General features: G+C 44.7%; 1 protein-coding gene across 3 annotated transcripts in view; it reads left to right on the top strand.

Moving 5' to 3' along the window:
• The window catches only part of TEP1 (telomerase associated protein 1), a 1055001-nt gene that overhangs the window by 232316 nt on the left and 799302 nt on the right, over positions 1-23383 (top strand). For all 3 annotated transcript variants that reach the window (XM_069244315.1, XM_069244314.1, XM_069244316.1), the window contains exons 13-14: positions 18212-18428; positions 20064-20216. In XM_069244315.1, the coding sequence (XP_069100416.1) occupies positions 18212-18428; positions 20064-20216 (370 nt within the window). The remainder of the gene's footprint in view (positions 1-18211; positions 18429-20063; positions 20217-23383) is intronic.

The following is a 23383-nucleotide window of genomic DNA, read 5'->3' on the forward strand; positions in this document are numbered from 1 at the left end:
CCTTCAATCCTGTGCCAGGAGGCCAGGTGACCCACCACCTGGTGGGGTCGCTGAATATCAGAGCAGACAATATGACCCGGTGTTAACTGGGGATCACCAATAGCTTCTTTATCCCAGGTTGGGCGAGGAAATCTTCAGTCAGTGAGAGGTGCCATGGCTTTTTACCACCAACAAGAACATGCAGAGTTGAGGCTACTACATGCTGAAGTTTCCACAAGTAAGGTCATTAGGAGACTCATTCTGCCTAGTATGGAAAACATTCCCACAATTACCCCCACCATCACCTGCTTTGATTTCTGAAGAAAGTGAGGACAGACCAGCCCCAAAACATCTTGATATCTCCCGTTTGGGCCAGGAGAATGTAGCCCCCATGATATAAATTGGGTCTTTAGTTGACAGAGGTATTCACCCTGTTGAAGTAGGGACCACAATCCTAGTCAGGGTAAGTTACACATAAACTAAATTATCCTGTGCTCACCCTCTGGGAGCTTGGCACAGAACAGGCAGGCCTAACTTAGAAGGCCATGTGTAAAGTGTTTGTGCAATAACTCATACAGTAACACTGTCAAAACACCACAAAAGTACACCACCCCAGTTTAGAAAAATAGATAACCTTTATCTGAGTAAAAATAAGATCAAAATGTCAAGACTCCAATGTGGACAAATAAAGATATGAACTTTTAAAGGAAACATCCCAATAAAGTGCTTAAAAACACGGGGAGTGTGGTGCCGGTCACGGAGACGCACTGACCCCCAGGCACAGTACTTTTGAAAACAATTAAACAAAGACGTTGCACAATCACACTGGTAGTTTGAAATGCTTGATGTGACTAGTAGCAGTCACAGTGTGGAGACAAGACATGCTAGTATCCATATTCTTACAATGTTTATTGTTTCTGTACTTACACAGTGTTTGTTGTTCCCATGGGATCTCTTAAGGCGACCACGTTGTGGCCTGTAGGCGCACTTGTGCACATTTTTCATTTTTGTGATAGTCACAAGTTAGGTTATAACAAACATCACCAGTGATAATATTGTAAGTAATCACCTGGATCAAATTGTCCCATTTTTCATCTGTTACCTCTTGGCAAAACCTACAATATTTGTTGGGATTAAAGTAAGATAACACGTCACTTTCTTGAACTGCTCCATCTTTGTTGGTGGCATTAAATATCTGCAGTAAAAACTTGGCAGGAGTCGGGATAGCCACCAAACAGGTGGAGATGACATCCACCGTACTTTGCATCTGAGTCATCCAGAAGTCTGACCTTTTGAGTATGACTTGTGCCAGATGAGTCCAAACATTTTCAGTCAAGTGCAGTAAAGGTGTTGATTGGTATGGTCGGTCAATCATTTCAGAGCGGGGGGCTTTCGGTCCCTCCCGACCCCACACAAACTGACCCAAAGGGAGACCACATAGCACAGCTAGCATACAGGCACCTTGTAGTATGATTTGTAAAAGCGACAAGTCTGATCATTCTCGCAAATAAAATGTATCCGCTGGTACAAATTCCCATCTTTCTCTACCTGGTTTCATGACAAGCATAACGTTGTCATTGCCCTTTGCTATGATTACTGCTGGTTCTGGAGGATGATTTGGGCATTCTACCTGCACCTTAGCACCACAGCTTTTGAGCCAAAATCTCCCTCCCTACGCACTGTAAAAAGGTCTGGGGCAGTCTCCTTTTTCACTAGTCCTCCATACACTGGGATAATTACAATCTGCCCAATTCTGTCTCCAGATTGTATTATCAAGTCAGCGTCTCCACTAGTCAGGAGGATGGTTTTGATTTCTCCTTAGTAGTCTGCATTGATCACTCCCTCCCAAGGCCTGAATACCTTTGAGTGCCAACCCAGATCTGGGAACAATCAATCTGACATTTTCCGGGGGTAATCTGTATTCCAACGCCTGAGTCAAAGAGTGCCATGTCTCTTGGTGTCAATGTGTAGGCTTTTAAGACATGTAGATTCTGGGGTGGCTCGGTAAGGAGCTACGGCTTCTGGTTTTATTTCCCAATATATGATGGTGTTAGTCACTACATTGGGTTGTATCTGCAATGCTGGGGTTAACATTTGCACGAAAGGGGTCTCTGCATTTGTCAGTGGTCTATTATTCAAAATTTGGAGTGCTTCATTTAAATGCTTACTCCAGTTTTTCAAAGTTCCATGTGATAGGTTTTGTAATTGGTCTTTCAGCAAGCCGTTCATTCACTCAATCAGTCCTGCAGCTTGTGGATAATATGGAATGTGATAAATCCACTCAATATTGTGTTGTGAACAATAATCTTGTGCTAATTTTCCTTTGAAATGTGACCCATTGTCACTCTGGACTTGGAATGGAACTCCGTAATATAACATTAACAAGTCCAGAGTCTTGATGGTGTTGTAATGGTGGCACGTTTGCAAGAGACGGCAATCAGGTAACCAAAATAAGTGTCTACTACTGTGCAAGCATATTGACACCCGTGACTAGTTGGTAGTGGCCCAATGCAATCAATTTACCATATCTGCCCGGCAACTTCCCACTCCCCAACTGACCTTTGACTGCTGCGGGACAGATCTCTGTTGTGTGTTGACAAATAGGACACTGCATGATCACGGTTTTTATCAAGTCTAGGGGAATGTGCATCCCTCTAATATCTGCCCTCCTGTAAGCGGCCTTCTCTCACAGATGTCCACATTTTTGGTGCACCCCACTTAGACATCCCCACCAAGTCAGAATCCTGTGTCGCAACTTCAGCCTCTGAGATTTTGGCTTTGTCGTCTGCAGGGTAATTAAACCATTGTTCTAGTGAGCCGGTGGGACAGTTGGCATCTACATGATACACAGTAACAGTACTTTGCTCTAGCATTTCCCAAATTTCTTACCACAACTCTTTGCTCCATACCTCCTTAGAATGTATTTGCCAGTTAAGTACATCACGTGTGGAAGCCAGGTGGCTAACCCATTGGCGTTAGACCAAGATTGAGTATAAATGTGACAAGTCCCAGGCAATTTTTGTTTCAGTGCCTGATGCACTGCGTACAATCCTGCATATTGACTACTGTTCCCTTTTCCTGTGATAGATAACAACTTCTTGGTGACTGGGTTATATGATACTGCCTTCCAATGTGTTTTTGCCCCCACATACTTGGCTGAACCACCAGTAAACCATACATGTTTCCTATCCTCAGGGAACAAGGATTCAAATGGCTCACCCCATCTCACGGGTGACACTTTTATCTGTAGTACCTCCTGCACCCTCTCATCATCCTGCACAGGGGCTTGTAACACTTGATCATGTAGAGCTTCTCCTCCCTGCTGGTCCCACTCGGGCTCTGTCCTGTATGTACAATTTCCACCTGATAATACTGGCCTCCTGTGCATGTCCTATGTAGTGAGTTTTAGGTGAACTCACCGCCCACTGCATTATTGGAATATCAGGTCTTGGAATCACATTATGACCTAGGATAATTTGCTCAGTATCCACTAGAGCCCAGTAACAAGCAAGTACCTGTTTCTCAAAGGGAGTATATTGCTCTCCAGCATCAGGTAGCTTTTTAGTCCAGAAACCTAGGGGCACCTTAGTTCTTCCCTGTTTTTGCACATGCCCCAATTTGCATATTGCCCCTGAATGGTTACATGCAACTCAGTGTCTCCTTCCTGTACTGGCCATAAGTTTAAAGCCTGTTGAATCGACTCCTTTGCCAAGACTAACGCATGCTGCTGCCTCTCTCCCCATTCAAACTCATGTTTGTTTCTTGTCACTTTGTACAAAGGGGCCGAAATCTGACTCAAGTGAGGGATATGCTGTCTCCAAAAAACAAACAATCCAATGAATCGCTGAGTCTTCTGCTCAGTGGGGGGAGTGGCAAATTCTAAGATCTTTTGTTTTGCCTGCAGCAACACCTCTCTATCTCCCTGATTCCACCGAATTCCTAGAAACCTCACATTTTGAGAGGGCCCCTGTGTCTTATCTGGATTAATCATCCACCCTTTGCTCTGTAAGAGTTCCACAACCCAGTCCAACTAAGTGTGCACCTGGTCTCTCCCTGAATCATCACATCATCAATATAATGGGCCAGTTGCGCCTCTGGAATGACAGATACTTCATCCAGGTGTTCTGTTTCCAGCCGGTGACGGATGGTGGGGCTATGTACATAGCCTTGGGGGACTCTTAGCATACGGAATTGTATGCCACAGTGTGAGAAATCAAATTGCTCCTGATTCCCAGGTGCCGATGGTATAGAAAAGAAAGCATTAGCAATACCAGGTCCCTTTATGTTTTTTTTATACTTTCAATCAAAGTAATGGTTTCGGGGACCGCAGCAGTCAAAGAGGGTGTTTCTTTATTCACTTCGCAGTAATCAACAGTCATTGTATATCGCCCATCAGGTCGGCGTATGGGGCACAGAGGATTATTCCATTCAATGGTGACTCGAGCCACACACCAGCCTCAATCAACTCCTGTATAGTCTCACTTATTTCCTCATGCCCTCCTGGAATTCAATAGTGTTTCAAATGAACCACCTTGGTTGCTGAGCAGCACTTTAACTGGGCCTATATTCAGATGGCCCACCCTCATTGCTGCCACTGAAATGTATCTCTTTGATCCAAAATGATGATAACCATCATCCAAATATAAAGTCATCCCTTTAAGAATGTCAATTCCCAGTATATATTCTAGGAGTATATTCTCTTTTTGGTGTTCTTCCTATTTTCATTGGAACAGTAGTCTACACAGCAGGGGTTACACCCCCCCCCAACCCTGTGATGGTGTAGTGCTGATTTTTTTGATTTCCATAAATTAAAGAGGCCTCCGCTCCGTTGTCTACTAATGCTTTGACCCTTTGAACATTTTTGTGCTTCCAGTGTATTTCTAAATCAACATGGGTTATGTTATTTTTACGAGCCCATCCCTATACCGGAGCTTGCCTGTTTCCTAATCTGACTTAAACCTATCAATTTTTCCCTAAATCAGGTCTGGATATATGTTTTCATATCTGTGAGCAGGTTCCTGTTATCAGCGTTTAACCACTCCCTGTGCAAATTTTCCACCTCTTTACCTCATATAGAATTTTTTTTATCCCTCTCTATTCCATCCTCCTGCAGCTGCGTCCGGCCCTTATTCACTTGTTTATTATCTTGCTTTTGCTATCTATCCCATCATTCTGTTCCTTGTTGTCCCCATCCTTCAGTAATGCCATAAACATATCTTGCCTAGATACTCTTATTACCTATGCGACCCTCAGACCTCAAGGCTGTCTCAGGTTTTGTCTAGTCTCCAAGCTCTTCTAACTCATAAACTGCCTCCAGTACACCATGCATTGCGTGCTCTGGTTATTTAAGAAAGTCATTATTACCTGCTTGTAAGCCGGAGGAGCAAGGCAAATGATTTCATTTCACACTGACACAGAGAGCGGTCCATCTAACAGGCGGTGAGCATCACCCAGGAAAAAAAATATTGCCATCCCTTAACTTTTTGCCTGCCTCTCTCCACTTTTCTGACACAGTTTTTTCTGTTTTTAGGACTGCCATCCAGTGCCAAAGTGCGCATATGCTCTCTCCCTTAAACATGGTAACACTGGTTCATTCCCGATGGCATATTTAATTTACTTGTAAGTCCCTAGTAAAGTGCACTACATGTGCCCAGGGCCTTTAAAATAAATGCTGCAAGTGAGCCTGCAGCACTGACTGTGCCACCTACATAGGTAGCCCTTTACCCATGTCTCAGGCCTCCCATTACAATGCCTGTGTGTGCCGTTTCACTGCCACTTTGACTTGGCAATTAAAAGTACTTGCCAAGCCTTCAACTTCCCGTTTTCTACATTTAAGTCACCCCTAAGGTAGGCCCTAAAAAAAAACATAGGGCAGGGTGCTATGTAGGTAAAAGGCAGGGCATGTCCATACGTGTTTTACATGTCCTCATAGTAAAAACAACTCACAAATTCGTTTTCCATTACTATGAGACCTGCTCCTTTCATAGACTAGCATCAGATACTTTTTGAGTGGTAGATTCTGATCTGAAATGGGTAACCATGTTATATTTAGCATGGCCAGAATAGTAATCGGAAATCCTGCTTATTGGTGAGGTTGGATTTAATATTACTATTTTAGAAATGCTACTTTTAGAGAGTGAGCGTTTATCTGCACTTAAAACCATCTGTCTCTTACAGCCTGTCTTCAATCAACGTCCTGTCTGTGCCGGTGGACGGCTCCCTTGTGCATTGCATTCAGACAGCCACAAACACAGGACACTCAGTCACATCTGCATTCATCTGCATACTGAATGGGTCTTCCTGAGCTGGAAGGGTGGAGGGTCTGACACATGCACTTCAAAGGCCAGTGGTCTGCCCCTACACCAAGGACAGATAACCCCCCACTGGGACCCTGGCAGACAGGACTGGGCTGAAAGGGGAAATTGTGCACTTCAAAACCGCTCTTTGAAGTCTCCCTCACTTGAAAGGCATTTTGGGTTTATAAATTGGGTCTTTGACCCCACCAACACATACACTTCTGGACCTACACCTGCATCCTTTCAGAGGAGCTGCCTGACTGTCCAAAGGACTCATCTAGACTGCTTTGCTGAGAAGGACTGCTGCCCGGCTGGCCTCTGACTTTTCTGGAAGGACTCTGCCTTCCCCAAAAGTGCTCTCCAAGGGCTTGGGTTGAGCTTGCCTCCTGTTTCTGAAATCTCATGGCCAACAAAGACTTCATCTCTTCAAGAAACTCCTTGTGTGTCGAAAATCAACGCAAAGCCTGCAGAAATCGACGCAAAGCCCGCATTGCGACCGAGAAATCGCCGCACAGCCGACCGGAACACACAGCCCCGACTTCCCAACTGGCAATTTGACACAGCGCCTACCTTGGGAAGGAAAATGTTACGCATTGCCTATCAGATTGATGCAGCTCCTGTGCTTCCAGTGCACAAAGGATCTTCAACACATCGTCCCTGGGCGCCAAAATATCCCCGCATCGCAATGAGGAACCAAGACTGTGCTCCGAAAAAAGAGGCAAACCCCTTGCAGCGTGGGAAGAAACAATGCATCGTCTATGCTGCATCGGAAAATTCAAAGCAACAACTCATTTTTCCATGCATCTCTTCCTCTGCTGTCTCAGTGTGTCATTATTTTTGACGCATACCAGGTACTGTGTGTAACAAAGAGACAACACTTTATTTCTAAGGATTGAGACTTTTTTAAACCTTTCAAAAGTGATATTTTCACTTGTGCATATTGGAGCTTTGTCGTTTTGACCTTATTTTTATTCAGATACGTATTATGTATTTTTGTACACCTGTGTGGTGTATGTTTGTGGTGTTTTCACTGTGTTACTGTATGATTTATTGCACAAATACTTTACACATTGGCTTCTAAGTTAAACCTGACTGCTCAGTGCCAGTCTTCCAGAGGGTGGGCACAGGATAATTTTGATTGTGTTGTGACTTACCCTAACTAGGATGGTGGTCTCTACTTGGACAAGGCTGTATAACTCTGCCAACTAGAGACCCCATTTCTAACATTGGTGATTAGCGGTGAGATAGGACTGTGTTTGTGCAGTGCCATACAATAGCTACGTGAACACTATCCAGCCACAGTCAAAGATCCTTTTCTGAGTTGTTTCTTTTTGTGCAAACTTTTCTACTGGACATTTTCATTCTAATCCTATACAACATGTCTCTGGCTGGGTCCCAAGGAGCTGAAGAGTTTGACCTAGCCAAGCTGGAGACATACACGGTCAGCCAGCTGAAAGGGTTCTGCAAGGGGATGGAAGTACCTACCCAGGGCTGAGGGCCTGGGCAGAAGCCCGTTCACAACAGCATGTTGAGTTGGAAGAGCAAGTGGATGGCTCTCCAGAGGATTTGCCAACAGTAGTGGGGGGGGGGGACACCCTTGAAGGTGTGCCCCCTGAGACTGCAGGGAGCAGTTTCTCAAATCATTGCCTGACCTCAGAGGAAATTAGAGAGGAGAGAGAATTCAGGCTACAGTTGGCCAGATTGCAAATGGAGGCAGAGGAAAGAAAGGCTGAGAGGGCATTGGCAGAAAAGAAACTATTGCTAGCTCATGAACTGAGTATTAAAGAGCTGGATATCAAGGCTAGGCAGTCTGAGTCCAGCAGTGATGGTGGCAGCATACATACAGGACCTGCTGGGAACAATAAGGTTTGTATACCCAAGGATGTGGTGCCAAGTTATGTGGTGGTAGATTACATTGATAAGTGGTTTTCTGCATATGATGTTGCACTTAGGGCTCATGGGGTTCCTGAGGAGCAATAAGTGGAGGTGAGGGGGGAGGTCTCTGGTACTCTGAAAGTAACTGTGATTCCAGCCATGCCTGTAGATTGCCTGTTAGGCAATGACCTTGAGCACACTACCTGGAGGGAGGTAGAGCTAAGGTCTCACTTGTAGATGTTGGGATTGCTTGAGTGTGTCTGCATGACCACAAGGTCCGTGGCTGCCCGGGAGAGGAGTCAAGGGTGTCTGGAGCCAGGAAGAATGCCCAGACAGCTGCCAAGGAGAGGGGCAAGGGATGCGGGAAACTGGTCCCAGATACCCACAGTGGTTGACAGGATCCCTGAGGAGAAGGCCCCAGAGCCAACTAGAGAGGACATTGCTGCCCTGGGTGACCTACCTGAGCTTACTGGCTGGCAAGTTGAGGGTGGGCCAAAGAGGGAAGAATTCTGCAAGGCACAGAAAGAGTGTCCCACCCTTGTGGGCTTGAGGGAACAGGCCTCAGCCTAAGCAGCAGGTTAAGCCTCTGGGGATCACCTTACCTGTTGGGGAAATTATCTCCTTTACAGTGAGCCTAAGGTACCGGGGCTGGGGTAGCACGTGTGCTGGTAGTCCTCCAGTGTTACTGGGCCTTCCTACTCTGCCTGGCTCACAACATTCCCCTGGCAGGACATTTAGGATAAGACAAGACCTTTGCCAGGCTTGCCACCCACTTCTATTGGCCCGAATGCGGATGGCCTCAGATGCATTCTTTTTGGTCCTGTCCTACCTGCCAGGCCAGTGGGAAGACTGAGAAAAGGCCCAAGGCCCCCCGATCCCAGTCGTTGGCAACCTCTTTGAAAGGGTAGGCATCAACGTCATTGGTCCGATTAACCCCCAAACTGCTCCAAATAACAGGTTTATCCTGGTTTTGGTGGACCATGCCTCCTGCTACCCAGAGGCAATCCCTCTGAGGACGGTGACTGCACCGGTGGTGACCACAACTCTGATGGGGACTCTTTACCCGTGCTGGATTCCCCAAGGAGATTGTGTCTGACAGAGGCACAAACTTCATGTCTGCATACATGAAGTCCATGTGGGATGCGTGTTGGGGGACCTACAAGTTCATCACACCCTATCATCCGCAATCCAGTGGTCTTGTGGAGAGATTCAATGAGACCTTGAAGGACATGATCACAGGCCTCCCTGAGGCTATGAGACGTAAGTGAGATGTCCTCTTGCCATGCCTTCTCTTTGCTAATAGGTACCCCAGGTGCCTGTAGGATTCAGTCCCTTTGAGCTTCTCTATGGGTACCTTGTCAGGGGACCCCTAAGCATTGTGAAAGAGGAGTGGGCGAAAGATCCCAAGGCACCCCCTCAGGATGTGGTCAGCTACATGCTGGCCCTCCACAACCAGATGCACCACTTCTGGAAGAAGGCCAAGAGCAATCTTGAGGCCAGTGAAGAGGTTATGAAACGCTGGTAGGACTAGAAGACCCTTCTGGTGGAGTTTCAGCCTGGAGGCAGAGTTTGGGTGATGGAGCCAGTAGGGCATAGAGCTCTCTAGGACCGCTGGAGTGGCCCATATGAGATAAAGGAGCATAAAGGGGTGGCCACTTACTAGTTGGACCTTCAGTCCCCTAGGAGCCCCCTAAGGGTGCTCCATGTGAATAGACTGAAACCTCATTTTGAGAGAACTGAAGTGAACATGTTTCTGGTGACAGAAGAGGGTGTGGAGGAAGAGAGTGAACCTCTCCCAGACCACCTCTCTGCCCAAGAAGGTGATGTGTCAGTGGAAGGTGTCAATCTCTCTGACTCCTTTATCCTGGACCAGTGAGAGGGGACTGCTACCTTGTACCGGAGCAGTAATCCTCCCTGTTTTCCCTTACCCCTGGACTCACACTTGTGTGTCAATGATATTGACATGGGAGACAGTCCCCCTGTAAAGAAAATAATTTACAGGTTGTCAGACAGGGTGAAGGCCAGTATCAAGGATGAAGTTGCCAAGATGCTGGCTGTAGGGGTAATTGAGAAATCGAGCAGTCTCTGGCCCAGCCCTGTGGTGCTGGTATCAAATGCTGCCCCACCCACTGTCAATCCAGAACTTAGGTTCTGTGTGGATTACTGGGATCTCAATTCAGCCACTAAAACTGATTCTCACCCCATTCCCCAAGCTGGTGAGCTCATAGACAGGCTAGGCGCTGCCAAATTCTTAAGTATTTTTTATCTCACATTAGGTTACTGGCAGATCACCTTGACAGAGGGGGCAATAGAGATCTGCTTTTTCAACTCCTGAGGGACATTACCAGTACACCGTGATGCCCTTTCGTTTGAAAAATGCCCCCACTACCTTCCAGCAGTTGGTTAACGGGGTCCTGGCTTGTAAGGATGCATTCTGCGCCACCTATCTAGACGTCATTGGCATCTGCAGTTCCAGCTGGGAGGTACACCTGCTCCACCTCCAAGAGGTGCCACTGGCCCTGCAACAGGCAGGCCTGACAATCGAGGCCAGTAAGCACCAGATTGGGAAGAGTTACATGGTGTACTTGGGACAACTAGTAGGTGGTGGCAAGGAGCAGCTCCTCGAGGCCAAGATTGAGACAATCACGGCCTGGCAACCAACTAGAACCCACACCGAGGTGAGAGCCTTCCTAGGCCTCACTGTGTACTACCGTAGGTTTGTTAAGGGTTATGGCACCATGGTGGCCCCCTTAACAGAACTAACTTCAAAAAAGCAACCTAGGTTGGTGATTTGGACAGAGGCTTGTCAGAAAGCCTTTGACTCCCTAAAGGAAGCTGTGTGCACAGAACCCGTGCTCAGGGTCCCTGACTACTCCAAGGTGTTCATGGTGCAGCCAGACGCTTCCGAGTATGGCAAGGGGGTGGTTCTAGCACAGCTGAATGAAGAGCGGCTAGACCAACCAGTAGCCTTTATTAGCAGCAGGCTATTACCACGGAAACAGAGGTGGAGTGCTGTTGAGAGAGAAGCATTTGCTGTGGTTTGAGCACTGAAGAAGCTGAGACCATACTTGTTTGGGGCTCACTTCCGGGTTCAGACAGACCACAGGCTCCTCAGATGGCTCATGCAGATGAGGGGTGAAAATCCTAAACTCTTGAGGTGGTCCATCTTCCTACAGGGAATAAACTTTATGGTGGAGCACTGCCCGAGGACTGACCACACCAATGCTGATGGTCTCTACAGACACACGTTCGACCTGACAGCCTTAGGGTAGTCATCCCCAACTTTTTGCCCGCCTCCGTTCACTTTTGTGACGCTGTTTTTTCTGGTTTTAGGACTGCTTTCCAGTGCTAAAGTGCATATGTTCTCTCCCGTAAACATGGTAACATTGGTTCATTCACAGTTGGAATGTTTAATTTTCTTGTAAGGTCCTAGTAAAGTGCACTACATGTTCTCAGGGCCTGTAAATTAAATGCTACAAGGGGGTCTGTAGCACTGATTGTGCCACCCACATAAGTAGCCCCTTAACCATGTCTCAGGCCTGCCATTACAATGCCTGTGTGTGCAGTTTCACTGCCACTTCGACTTGGCATTTAAAAGAACTTGCCAACCCTTAAACTCCCTTTTTCTTCATATGTCACCCCTAAATTAGGCCCTAGGTAACCCATAGGGGCAGGGTGTTATGTAGGTAAAAGGCAGGGCATGCCAATATATGTGTTGTATATGTCCTGGTAGTGAAAAACTACAAAATTCGTTTTCCACTGCTGTGAGACCTGCTTCTTTCATCGACTAGCATTAGGACTGCCCTCTTTTTTTGAGTGGTAGATTCTGATCTGAAAGGGGTGACTAGATCATATTTAGTATGGCCAGAATGGTAATAGAAAATCCTGCTTATTTGTGAGGTTGGATTTAATATTACTATTTTAGAAATGCTACTTTTAGAAAGTGAGCATTTCTCTGCACTTAAAATGGTCTGTGCCTTACAGCCTGTCTCACATCAACATGTGGTCTGTGCTGGTTGACAGCTCCCTTGAGCATTTCACCCAGACAGCCACAAACACAGGACACTCGGTCACATCTGCATTCATCTGCATACTGAATGGGTCTTCCTGGGCTGGAAGGGCAGAGGGTCTGACACGTGGATTTCAGAGGCCAGTGGCCTGCTCTCACACAAAGGACTTATAGCACCCCAGGGGGCCCTGGCGGACAGGACTGGGCTGAAAGGGGAACTTTTACACTTCAAAACCACTCTTTGAAGTCTCCCCAACTTCAAAGGCATTTTTGAGTATATAAACTGGGTCTCTGACCCCACCAACTCAGACACTTCTGGACCTACACCTGCACCCTGTCACAGGAGCTGCCTGGCTGCCCAAAGGACTTATCTGGGCTGGTTTGCTGAGAAGAACTGCTACCCTGCTGGCCTCTGATTTTGCTGGAAGGACTCTGCCTTCCCCAGAAGTGCTCTCCAAGGGCTTGGAATGAGCTTGCCTCCTTTTTCTGAAGTCTCGGGCCAACAAAGGCTTCATCTCTTCAAGAACCTCCTTGTGCGTCGAAAATCGACGCAAAGCCTGCATTGCAACCAAGAAATCACCACACAGCCGACCGGAACAAAGCAGCCCTGACTTTCCGACTGGAAATTTGATGTAGTGCTTACCTTGCGATGGAAAATGTGATGCGTCGCCTACCGGATTGATGCAGCACTTGTGCGTCCTTCCAGGGCATCAAGGATTTTCAACGCATTGCCCTGGGCAACAAAGTATCCCCTCATCATAGTGAGGAACCAAGACTGTGCACTGATAAACAACACAATCCCCTAGAAGCATGGAAAGAAACAATGCATCATCTGTGCCACGTCGGAAAATTCGATGCAACACCCTATTTTTCCATGCATCTACTCCCGTCTCCGTGCGTTGTTATTTTTGATGCATACTAGGTACTGTGTGTAACAAAGAGACAACGCTTAGGGATTGAGACTCTTTTAAACCTTTTAAAAGTGATAGTTCTGTTTGTGCTTATTGGATCTTTGTAATTTTTACCTTATTTTTATTCAGATAAATATTATCTATTTTTCTAATGTATTTTTGTGATGTTTTAACTGTGTTACTGTATGATTTATTGCACAAATACTTTACACATTGGCTTCCAAGTTAAGCCTGACTGCTCAGTGCCAAGCTACCAGAGAGTGGGCACCCGATAATTTGGATTGTGTTGTGACTTACCCTGACTAGCATTGTGGTCCCTATTTGGGCAAAGGTGTATACCTCTGCCAACTAGAGACCCCATTTCTAATAATCGCTTAAGGTGTACCAGGGCGTGTCATTTTGTAGCCAATCTGATTCTGTAGGATACTTATGGTTACCTCCAGCGACTGCTAGCTACAGCAGGGTGATCTGTTGGTTACCCTGATAACCCTTGAACTGCTCCTGTATTATGGGGTCAGCGCTAAGAGTACAAACCTTAGGAGCGTCTCCTGTATCTAACTTTACTAGAAAGGCTCCTCTGTCAATTAATCACACCATCCATGTAAGTAATGTTTCCCCAGATCTCTGCTTGAATCTGTCTATAATATCATTTACGTCTTCTTGGGTGTAATCTTCTAAGGAGTGCATCTGAATTCCTGCCGGATTCTGTGGAGTGCCCTGTATCTTTTGTCTAAATGTTGGCTGTGTGCAAACCACTTTCCGCTCGTCTGGCTTATGCTGGCCCCTGCCTTTTTAAATTCTTCATCAGTGAAATGTGAAGAATCAATGGATTCCCAGATATTTGAGTACCAGATCTCGGGATCCCACTTTAACCCCACTTTAGCAATATCTAAATTGGCTTTCTTTTGATTAAATTTACCCCTCCAATTCCGATACCTGTATTGAGCAACTCTGACAGCTGCCTTCTCGGCTACAGGTTGATAAGTATCTGCTTTATCTTGTAATAACTTATTCTGACAAGACAGAATGTTTACCTTATTTTTAGCTTCAACTAGCTGCCTCTTTAATTGTTGGGTTTCTTGTTCTAGCTGCCTACATTTCTTGTGCATTTTTCTATAAGCAGATAACAGGAGCCTACCCTGTCTGGCTAAAATAGATAAATCACATATTCGTTCCAGAGGTACTTCCTGTGAACAGAGTAAAACATTTTTTTTGACAGCTCAGCTTCGCTAAGACATCCGTCCCAGCTTTCCCATAAACCAGCATCACAAGACCATTCATTCGCAAGAATATTATAAGGTTCTTTCTCCCACCCTGGAATCTCATTTGGAACCTGGGAAACCACCTTTGACTTCTTGCCAAACATTTTTCACTTTTAAACCTTTCACTTTTCAACCTTCCACCTCGTACTGCCAACTACGCCAATTTGTCCTGCTTTGTTTCAGACTGAGAGGGAAAGAAGCTAAAGAATGCAAAGAATACAGCTCTTTTACTCTGAGAAATGAATTTATTAAGGCACTTCCCAAGTTTCAGATATACAATAAGAATAACCTGAACATTTAATGTGAATAGAACAACACACGTGCAACTCTTAAACTATTCACAACAGTGGAATAATAATAATCAAAGAAAATGCAAACACATCAACAATTAATATATGTGTGCAGTGATTACGTATATTTATGAATGCACACAGTAAAGCTAGATATTAGGAATTAAAAATGCATCACCATTGGGATCGAATGCAACATCATCCTTGTCTGCCAACATCAAGCTGTGTAACCCGTGACAGCTGAGACAGGAGAGACAACCCCAGCAAGATTACTCTGAGTAATATGTCCACTCTCAAAGATGATTTCCTTCTTTCTCAGTGTCAAGCTTTCCCACCTTATATACCTTAAACAAACTTAAGAGGAAGGTTCTTGAAAACCTCCTCCCGTCAAGGAAGTTGTGAAATTGAAGCACTGGCCATACTAGGTCAGTGTTGAAAAAAACACGCCAGACACTGGTCAGATTCCAAGGTGTATTTCCAAGACCGAGCTATACTCTTCTCTGCCATAAATATTCTCAGCCTTGTACAGTCTTATCAATGTTTCATCCCCCACATTATGTTCCCTACCTTGGTGAGAAAAGCAAAAACCCATTAACGAGCTGTGCGTGGAAAAATACGTGCTCCAACAATGTGACGCCATTTAAAGCTAAGCTAAGCACAAAATGGAGTAAGTGGTCAAGATGGAGTCGGTGGTTAAATACAGATGGCATTACACTCACCTTAAGAGTCTTCCCTTTAAGCCCATTCTTAAGGATTCTCTTCCACACATCTTGGAACGCTGCCTTCTTGATTGCTGTAACCTCTGCTCGTAGAGTTATTGAGTTAGAGGCCCTATGTTCCTATGAGATTTACAGAATATTTCATAATAATAGCGTAGTGATGAGGACCCATCCTATATTTTTCCCTAAAGTAGTCTCAAGTTTTCATGTCAGACTGTCTCCTTACTTACTTTTATTTCCGAAACCTCTCTTCTCTTGCAGAGAGATCACTCCATAATGTTGGTGTTAGGAGGGTGCTGAAGTTTTATCTGGATGAGGAAAAATGCTTCAGGAAGTGAAAGCAACTTTTTGTGAACTGTGGTCCTTTATGAACAAGATTTGCCACTGTGAAACAGTCCTTGTCTAGATGGATTGTCACCTGCATAATCCAATGTTACCAGAAAACAAACTAAACCTTATTTGGGAAACCTCAAACCCATTGCACTAGAGGTAAAGAAGCTACTGCTGTGTTACTTAGAAACATCCCAATTTCTGAGATATACAAAGCTGCAACCTGGACATCTGTTCTCACCTTTACTAGATTATATTGATCTGAATATGAGGGCAGATGCCCAAGCTGGGCAAACCTTTCTAAGAAGTTATACTACTCATTTTTATCTATTCCCTTACGGATTTCTTTGGGGATGATCTAGCTAAACTATTCAGTGTTTAAGATTATCAGTGACGATCCTCTGAGAGAGAAGGAGTGGTTTCTTACCTCTGTTGCTAGTTCTCTCTCAGAGGAATTTCCATTGAAACCATAAGCAACTCTCCCTCTTCCATGATGGAAGAGATAAAGTAAAGATAACTCTGTGATGTTAATTTTATGCATCATAAAGACCTGGGTAAACTGCCACCTGCAGAGCATGATGGTACACAGGAGATCAGAGTGCCCTTAAAGGTGCGGTGTTATATTCTCATTGTTTTCAGTTCTACAACCTATACAGTTACATTGCCCTTTCTTTCTGTAGGAAGCTGGCTTTCTATGTAGTGTACCAAATGTAGGGCTATAACATGCAGATAGTCCAGGCACCTTATTGGTTTACAGGGGCTTACTTTAGTAATCCCATGTGCTCTATTTGTGGTATTGTGTTCGAGCAGCTTAGTCTAATTAGAGAGGATGAGCATTTGTTGTAAACACAGAGTCAATAAATGAAACACACACTAAATGAAAGATCTGAGACCAATTAGGAAAAATAACACTGTTTTTTTATATATATATTTTGACACCTAGATCAACGTTATAAGGAAAGTACTTTGAGCGTTATTGAATTTTCAAGGAAATAGCAGGAAAATACAGAACTGTCAGATTTGAGGCAGGGGCCTTGAGCATGGTTATGTTTTCCTATGGAAGAAACATACGCTGCATCAGTTTATTTTCAAACAACTGTCTGTGGGTCTCCTTTAGGAATTTAGGTGCAGGGGAGCCAAGTTCCCAAGTTCTATGAGCAGTTTGGGTTTACATACCATGGTGTGTGCAGGTGCAGAGGTGGTGGTCTTATTGGTAACCTTGAGCGTTCCACTGGAAAAGTTTAAAGGGGCCTGTCCAACAACAGAGTCTGCAAGGGGTACTTGGGGACAACTTCGGTAAAACCCAATGTGGCGCTCTGCTCTTGGAGGCTCCTAAGGCAAGGGGACGCAGGCAGAAGTCATGTACCAGGGTGGGGGAGTCAGGTGCAGTGGTGCTGGCTGGCCACCTAACTTTGCAGGCTCCCACAGTTCTCAGTCAACCTGAGGAGGAAAGAAAACAACACAGGAGGGCCACTCTGGATGTGGAGCTCATTTGACGCAAAGTCCCGAGACGTACAGGTAGGTTTTGACTGTGGTGGTCTCTGGACTGGACCCAAAGAAGCCTTGGCGAGTGCAAGTTCTCCTTTAGGCAGGGTTTGGTTCTGGGAAACTCTTGGAGGGTCTAGCATCTCAAAACTCGGCAGAGAGGTGGGACTGACATCCTAGAGCCTCAAAAACCTCCTCCTGACGTGCTGTTCTCTCAGTGGGCCCGATAGCCAACAGCATGGTATCCTAGTCAGATGGGGATGGTGCCTGCAGATGTAGGGGGATGGCTCCTCAACTCCAAGGGAGATGCCACGTGGTTGTTGATGCGCTGGACAGTCCTCCACTGCTTTGGGAGGATGCACAGCTTTGGGACAAGTCGGATTTATGCAATTGTCGAGGTTCCAGCAGCTGGGCAGGGTTTGGCACCAAGTGTTTGTGAAGTCCTCAGTTCTTGCAGTCACTACTATTCTTGTGTCCTTCAGTTCTCAGGTGACGAATCTGAAGGCCTGTTGTCAGGGGGATCCCTTAATACTGAATCTAGGAGGGTTTAGGGTAGTGTAGGGTAGTAGCCAATGGGCTACTTACTCCAGGGGTGAACATTTATTAATAGAGACCTGGATGTTTCGGTCTGATTCACAAAGGCAAGTAAGAGTACCTAAAAGAGTATGCCTGTGCTACTACCTCTCCTACTTGTAAATGCTTTTGTGAATTGGGCCATTGAGTTTAGTAATAGGTGTAAAGGGGTGACTGCAACAGAACATTTCTAGGTTGTGCAGTATCCTGTTCCTCTTGCCTTTGGGGTAGACTTCATTAGTTGTCTTTAATAAAGCGGATATTAATCGTAGAGGTATCCCGGCGTTCACATTCTGATGCTTGTAATTAGCTAGTTGATTGGTTCCCCCCATTTTGCCACACGGTGTGAAATATATGTATTACAATGTCCTGTGGCAGTCCCTTAACCTGCACACAGTTTACTGCCTGCATCGTATTAGTCATAGTTATCTGATGATTAAATCTTTTAGTAACCTTTTACTTTCTCCCACATTTTCTCCCAGGGAGGTGAAGTATGATATGGAGGTGCTGAAGAAGTACCGTGATGCCCTGGATGAATCTATCCGGATTTCTGCCAAACATAACCTGCCCCCGTTGCCGGGTCGAACTGCCATTTTTTGCTCTGTAGACTTTACGATGTTCCAGCCATGTTTGAAAGCCAAAGGTCTCTGCTGCCCTAGTGAAGAGAAGTGCCCTGAAGAAAATTCAGATCCCATAACCGTATGTGCTTCGTTTGCTAGTTTGCTTCCTCACAGTCTTAATTATGTATTTTTCCTCACCTGTGCTTTCCATGCAGCGAATAGAACAGAGCGAGTTCTTTACAGCTTGAAAAGCTCCTCCAGCTCCCCACATCTCTGCCTGTCTAGTGGGCTCATTCTGGTTTTCTGGCACAGTCCTGTGTTTTTTACCGCATATTGCCAGTTTGTCCATACTAGAAGACAATAAGATCATTCCACCTGTCCAGGATTTGTAAAGGCAGCTCTACTGTGAGCCAAGGGGTGGTTCCCACCTGTTGGTGCCACAGATCAGCGATTCTTCTGTGATAGAGCTGTAGTCCATAGGGCTTATGTGAAGACATCCTCAGTTTCTGGCCAAACTCAACAACATAATTGTCAGCACTATAAATTCACATGCTTTCAAAGTCGAGAAAGGCTTGCTGTGGCAATATTTAATTTAGGATAATTATAACACACTTAATATGGTCAACAAGTTTTCTTTTATTTGCTCACTCTTCTAGTGCCACTCAGTCTTGTTATGTGTTTGCCTTCTCTGGACACTGATAGCAAGAGGTTGTCAGAACATTGAGTACCAGTTCAGTGTTTCTCAGCGTCCCAATCTCAGAAAGAGGCTTTATTGGCCTTGCCAGATTTGGAACTAGTGGCCTTTAGTTAACAGCAAATGTTCCATCTATTAAACTTGTTATCTTTCTGCCGTCCTCTAGCCTGCCCGGTTTCGGTCGTCAAATGTTAACAATTTGATGCTGCCAACCTATCACAAATCAGGAAGGTGATCGTTGTAGTGAAATTATTCTGTAATTTTTAGAGATTGTGAAACTATGAAAGGAATAACTCCTAAGCGTGGATTAATAATTATTACAAAGAATATGCTCAAATGGAAAAAAAGAGCATGTTTATAAATAATTCCCCAAATGTCATTTTTATCAAGTAGAAGTATCTGCATTGAACACGATGCACAGGGCTTACAATAATGTGCTAAGCACGAGTATGTTCTCCCTTTTGGTGTGTGAAAACCTGAATGTGATGCACTTTACTTCTATGATCTGGACCAACATTTACTGGAAAAGGCTGTGTAATCAAACACAGAATGTGAAATTAATGTCCGAGTTGCAATCTTGAGTTTGCACCTGTATCAAGATTTGAACTCCAGTTGTAAATAGGGTTCCATGTGTTTCATTTTTCTTCATCCCTTACGTAATTGCAATGTAAGGGGAAAGACTGAGCTGGATACTCAGAGGAGTCTTTGATGTTTCAACAGGAGTGAAAACTGGGTAGACACTATGAGCAAAACATCCCCTTCAGTACCAGTATATGAGAGCTGTATATAAAATAGTCCTTTTTAAATTAAATCTAGAACCAAATAATGCTTTAAACTTCCTTAACAAGTCTATTTGCAAATGCTCAACAACAGCTTCCTTGTACTTTTGGCTATAAATCCTCCTCCCACCCCCTTCATCGTTTGCTGCTTGTATTATTGAGTGCTCTTTTTGACCTTAAGAATGCAAAGAAATTTAATTTGGCAAATCATTTAAAATGTGCGAGCACCCTTTGTTACTCTGATGCTTGTCCTTTGTGTCTAACCCATGTAAGAACTAGCATCAATGGTTTTTCCTCACAGATCCTGGAGTTGGCTCTGCTTTTGAGTTTGATGGTGAAAGAGACAGCAGAAGATGTCCAGCTTATTTTCTACACCAGCAACTCAGTGATTGAAGCTTCACCGTCTTCAGACTCGATCTTGGAGAATGTGGGATCCATCATAGAACAGATCAGGGTAACATACTAACTTTACGAAATATTTATGTGTTTGGGAAATAATTTCTGTCGAATGTGTATAGAACACTCAGGATGCTTTCTGTACTATCTGGCTGACTGAAAATGTGTGGATGCTTCTACTAGATTAATAAATTCAGCTTTATCAGCCAATGATTACTTTATGCATGTAAACACTAATAGTATCCTACAAGAGCCCATACCAAACGAATCAATATCATAGACCAGTTTCACATGTCCCATACTGATTTTTTTTTCTATCATCTAATACCATACAATAATGTTATAGTTATATCTCATTTTCAGTTAAATGCATCAAATGGATTGAACTGCTAGTGGGATATGAGATGCGTTGGCTGCTGGTGCAGGTGAAGGTCTGAAAGCAGCAGTGGAAATGGCAGGGCACCTGCTCTACAATGACAATAGCGTCTGCACAGCCATAAATGTGTTGAAGGATCCTGAGCCAACGTCAGTGGCCAGTGCTCTACTCGGATACCTTTCTGAATCCAATTGGCAGATGCAATAACAGGATAGCAGTGCTTTCTCTTTGGAGAGATTATCGCATGGCAACTTTTTTATGGTAGAGGGGAGATGGAAGACCCTACCCACATACATCTACACTCAAGTTGGCCATCTGAGTTCACCCATGTTGACAAGTGTTAATGGAGGTGAATGGGAAGGAACAAAACATGCTAAAAGGAATCAGCAGTAAAACCAAGTGGACAGATGGCACATTAAGTTGTCAGATTGGTGTATAGGCATTGGTAATGTGTTCTAAGAATTTTTCCACCAAGCTCTCCACTCCACCTGTGTGCCTCCAGTGCAAGTCAGAGCATCACTCACCCAAAACTGTGAACCTGAACCTAAGCCCTCAAAGATTGCTCAGGCAATAAGTACTCCTGCTTCAATCATTCACTTAACAATGGAAACACAACATGTTGGTCATACCTCAAGGCTGCATGTTACAAACAAAGCCAAAAAGTCTAATGAATTACTGTGAAATTTGAGGATCTTTGACTATTATGCAGTGCACCCTGCATGCCAGAGTTGAAAAGGAGTTATGAAGAGTAGTCTCAAAAGGACAATGATGCAGGATTTCAGGCTACACTGTATTAAGGTTCGGTTACAAACATCACAAAACTGCAGTATGCTAGCTTTCCTTCTAAGGTGAACCCTACACACTGAAGATCAGTTTGACAGCCTGAGATTACATAATCTGGCTGGCCACTGTAAACGAATATTCTGACACCATGCCAGCCAAATTGTAGCACCCACAAAGCACTGAAAGATGTCCGTCAGGCTTAAATGACTAACCAGTCCAATTCCACACCAATGCCCATGCCCACAGTCACAGTGCAGCCATCCGCTTTTTCTCTTCATCATTATGCCTTGCACTGACTTTCTCGGTTCTGCTTCAGTACTAAAGTCCCAGTACACCCAAACCTCACCTTCATAGTTTGGTGCTTGTGTTTTTGGCCCTTACCAAACAAGTGTTTTTGTATGTTTAACTGACCAACCTTCCTCATTCAAATCACATGTTGTGATGGCATCTATGCACATGTGTCCATCAAAGTCCTTCATAATGCCTCAGTGGGACTTTAACTTGGTCCATTCATTTCTGATATGTGCGTCATTCTATCCCATGAATAGCCGCTCTTCACCACTGTTTGTCTTACATTAGTCACTGCAGCACACCATGTTAGTCAGCTGCAGGGGCTGTCAATGAACCTCCATGGATCACTTTCATTCTTGAAAACTGGCGCAGAGGACCCAGGCTTTCTTTGAGCCAAAGGTTTTATCGCCCTTTTACAGAGGTCCGTTTATCTCCCTTCTTGCCTTTTCCTTCTTGCAACACCCCTTGAAAGAGGAGAAAAGGCTTTACTGACTCGATCCAAAAAGTGCTCTGCGTTTTTACATTGAGCATACAAAAGAATGCTGAGTTGACAGCCAGCTTTTTGTGGGTATTGTCAGTTCTAACAAGATGAAGACTTTCCAAAAATGGACTCTATCTAGGTGGCTCATCCGGTGCGTAGTGGCATGCCATGCCCTGGCCAAGAAGGAGCCCCCTGAGGGCCTGAGATCTTATTTCACCAGAACCAAATCTGCCTTGACAATGATGGGTGTTCTTGTCCTAGACATGTCGAGCAGCTACTTGGGCTTCTACATACATTTACCAAGCACTACTACCTTGACAGTCAAGTCTACAAAGTCATTTTGTCCACTCAGTTCTGCAGCACTTTTGGTGTTAGTCCAATCCTCATAGCCCTTACCTTTTGAGAGATACTGCTCGGGTATCTTTTCAATAGGTACTGAATCTGCGATTAGAAGTATCCATCAGAAGAAAGGTACTCCTGTCTAGTAATGCTTCTCCTTGTGGCTACTCAACCTAACCACAGATAGATTCCTCCCCATTCTCTGGAATGGACTGTATTATCTGTTAAAAGGTCCCAAGTTACATTCAACACACTATCACATCTAATCTGTCGTGATTGGGCCGCATCTGATGGTGCAGAAAAACCCAATACAGGACTGATGTCAATGTGTAGGAGCACCTATATACAACTCAACATGTCGTATCTGATGTGGCGCAAGGCCATTGTGGGATCGTACGGTCCAATCTACTGGCATGTGGGAGCAGTTACTGTTGAAATATCCAGATCCATTCTGACAGTGTCCAGCAGAAAGAGCATTACTGAGGGTAAGTAACTTGTTTGTCAATAGTATATTTTACTACTTTGTGGCGTCTTACCAAATTATGTTATGTTGATTGTACTTAATCCCCACCCCCAATGTGCTGATGAAGGTGATCAGTGCAATGCTTGCAAAATTCTCAACCACTGGCAATCGCTTGGGCAGCATTCCAGTTCATTCCTTTTTGCCCACTAAATCACTATAGAGAGGATCAGCAATATGCAAGTCAGACGTGATACCCCAGTAGGAATTGTTCAGGCTGATTTGCCAGACTAGGATACCTCTGACCGAAAGCACATGCATCCTTATATTGGTTTCAGCTTTGTTTGGCCGTGTCGGTGACATACAGCTTGAGTCCTGTAGCACACAAGCACAGGCAGTGTGCCTTGTTGATGTTTTCTGTAGATATTTGGAAACATTAAAATGTTTGCTTTGTCGATCTAATAATACTTGTTTGTGTGTGGTTGTGTGTGTGAC

The sequence above is a fragment of the Pleurodeles waltl genome, chromosome 7 (assembly GCF_031143425.1).
Source record: "Pleurodeles waltl isolate 20211129_DDA chromosome 7, aPleWal1.hap1.20221129, whole genome shotgun sequence".
Classification (NCBI taxonomy): Eukaryota; Metazoa; Chordata; class Amphibia; order Caudata; family Salamandridae; genus Pleurodeles; species Pleurodeles waltl.